This window comes from Schistocerca serialis, chromosome 10 (assembly GCF_023864345.2).
Source record: "Schistocerca serialis cubense isolate TAMUIC-IGC-003099 chromosome 10, iqSchSeri2.2, whole genome shotgun sequence".
NCBI classification, from domain to species: domain Eukaryota; kingdom Metazoa; phylum Arthropoda; class Insecta; order Orthoptera; family Acrididae; genus Schistocerca; species Schistocerca serialis.
In genome coordinates, this window is record NC_064647.1 from 169,431,047 (window position 1) to 169,433,235 (window position 2,189).

General features: G+C 35.0%; 1 protein-coding gene across 1 annotated transcript; it reads right to left on the bottom strand.

The window, feature by feature from the left end:
• Positions 1-305: 305 nt before the first annotated feature.
• LOC126424939 (cyclin-dependent kinases regulatory subunit-like) lies at positions 306-1,467 on the bottom strand. The gene is made up of 3 exons (XM_050087791.1): positions 1,288-1,467; positions 1,044-1,171; positions 306-878 (listed from the first exon to the last, which is right to left on the bottom strand). The coding sequence occupies exons 1-3, from the start codon at positions 1,344-1,346 to the stop codon at positions 784-786; spliced, it is 282 nt and encodes a 93-aa protein (XP_049943748.1). The 5' UTR covers positions 1,347-1,467; the 3' UTR covers positions 306-783.
• Positions 1,468-2,189: the final 722 nt, after the last annotated feature.

Genomic DNA, 2,189 nt, shown 5'->3' on the forward strand with positions numbered 1-2,189 from the left:
CAACAAACTTTAAACATAATTTCAAACCTTTTCTACCATTTTTCTTGCTATATGCTTCATAACAAATAGGTAACTACTGGTAAAGTAATCAGAAATCTGAAGCTGTTTTATAGGCCACTCTGCAAATTGATTCTTTAAAGAATGAAAGGTTTACCAAATCGTCACAGCATATGCTATTCTACAATAGTATCCATTATGGATAAAATTCACGCTTGTATTATGGACTCTAAAATAAGTAAAATTAGAAAACCATATCCAAACAATATACCAAAACTCCATTTATCTGAACAGTACATTATATTTTTTTCGAAACTTCTGTAATGTTGGGTTTTATTTGTTTGGCATGCATTTCTAAAAATATATTAGGCTAATATATTAAGGCACATACTTCTATCTACAGAACTATAACACAGTTTCTTAAAATAACATACATATACTTTACCACAAAACTATCCCCAATACGAAGGGCTTATATAAAATTATTTACAAAACAAATGCTCCTTGACAAAAAATTCAGTCACTGTTTGCAGTATTTACACAAAATACTTAATACTGAATTCCGCGTTTCCTAATATTTTCTGCAGAATTTCACATCAACATTATGACAATCTCTTCCAAAAAAATTGGTCACATTTTCCCATCAGTTTTACCTGGGAATTTTCGCACTTGATATGTAATACGTTTTGACTAATGCAATAGGTACTAATTAAAACTAATGAAATCACAACATTAACTTCCACGGAATTGTTTTTATCACAGGCACGATATTTTACAAACGAAAATTCATTGATCGCCGCGGGGTTCATTCCCCTCTGCTGCTTCTGACGTATTCTGGGGCTTGTCTGTTCTCAGTCTTCGGAACAAAAGAATATGTGGTTCTGAAACACAATATAGGTTAGCAGTACTATCTCGTTTTCGATTCCTAAACACATACTTAAACTTTTTTGACAGTACCACACCACTAAATGAAGCAAACGGGCATCAGAATATTCAAGACATAGAACTCATCATAACATTTAATAAAACATTTAGATATGGCTAACCTGGTGAATGCAACATATAATGAACCCAACCCGGACTCTGCTGTACTCCAAGGTTCCTCCACTCTGTTTCTGTCATCAAATGAGTTTTCGGAACATGTTTGGCAATATCTGCTGGTAAAATCACATGCCTACGGAAAAACACAACAAGTACCACTGTGTTTATTACATTGTCACAAGACCAATGAAGGTCTACACATTTAAAGACCGGTCCGGTGTTGTTGATACTTTAGAACATAATACACACCTGTATTCGTAATTTTGATCTTGATACTTCTCAGAATATTGAATCTGTTCAACAGGCATTTTCTTTTAAATTCATTAACACCTCTAATATTCAAAACACTCCTACTACACTAACAAGCTTTAAAAAAATCACACAAGCATACAACCAATACAACTTATGCGCCAAAGTATTCATTTGTCGTTGTACATCACGTGGTTCACAGAGATGTTAGTTGCTAGTGTGGTTGCTAGCCAAACAAAAGGAAACCAAAGATTTTATATTCTATCAGTCTCTGGTAACCTCATGGAGGTAAAAATCTTCCTCCATGGATAGACTTGCGTAAGCTAGGGTGAACATACGTTTTAGAAATTTGTTCCCTTATTAACATTTTTCTGAAGCGAATGCTGTAAATATTACGGTCGGGATATGGGAGAGGGTGCTCTGAGATCACCACATCTATTCCGCAACAAACAAAAATGCTACACATAATAAAGACAATATTTGCACATGTTTGGCAATATCTGCTGGTAAAATCACATGCCTACGGAAAAACACAACAAGTACCACTGTTTTTATTACATTGTCACAAGCCCAATGAAGGTCTACACATTTAAAGACCGGTCCGGTGTTGTTGATACTATAGAACATAATACACACCTGTATTCGTAATTTTGATCTTGATACTTCTCAGAATATTGAATGGTACTTGAAGCTCCGTACGAGAATGACAATGTCTTAAACATAGTTTCTTTGACCTATCTCCGGCTTTCCACACTGTTGACCATGAGATATCACTTCTAAAAACTAGACATATTGAGTATCAGAGGAATAACGCGTTAGTACTTCAGTCAGACCTAGAAAACGCTGAGCAGAAAGTAGCGGTAGCCCGTAAGTCAGATGATCCAAAATTTTCCGTGAAACAA

What these genes read in the sequence shown, in the direction of transcription:
- LOC126424939 (XM_050087791.1), bottom strand. Translation starts at nt 1,346, where the DNA reads ATGCCTGTTGAACAGATTCAATATTCTGAGAAGTATCAAGATCAAAAT. An exon ending in GATCAAAATTACGAATACAG is followed by an intron (nt 1,172 to 1,287) that starts GTGTGTATTATG and finishes GTTTTTCCGTAG; the next exon opens with GCATGTGATTTTACCAGCAG. An exon ending in TTATATGTTGCATTCACCAG is followed by an intron (nt 879 to 1,043) that starts GTTAGCCATATC and finishes ATTGTGTTTCAG; the next exon opens with AACCACATATTCTTTTGTTC.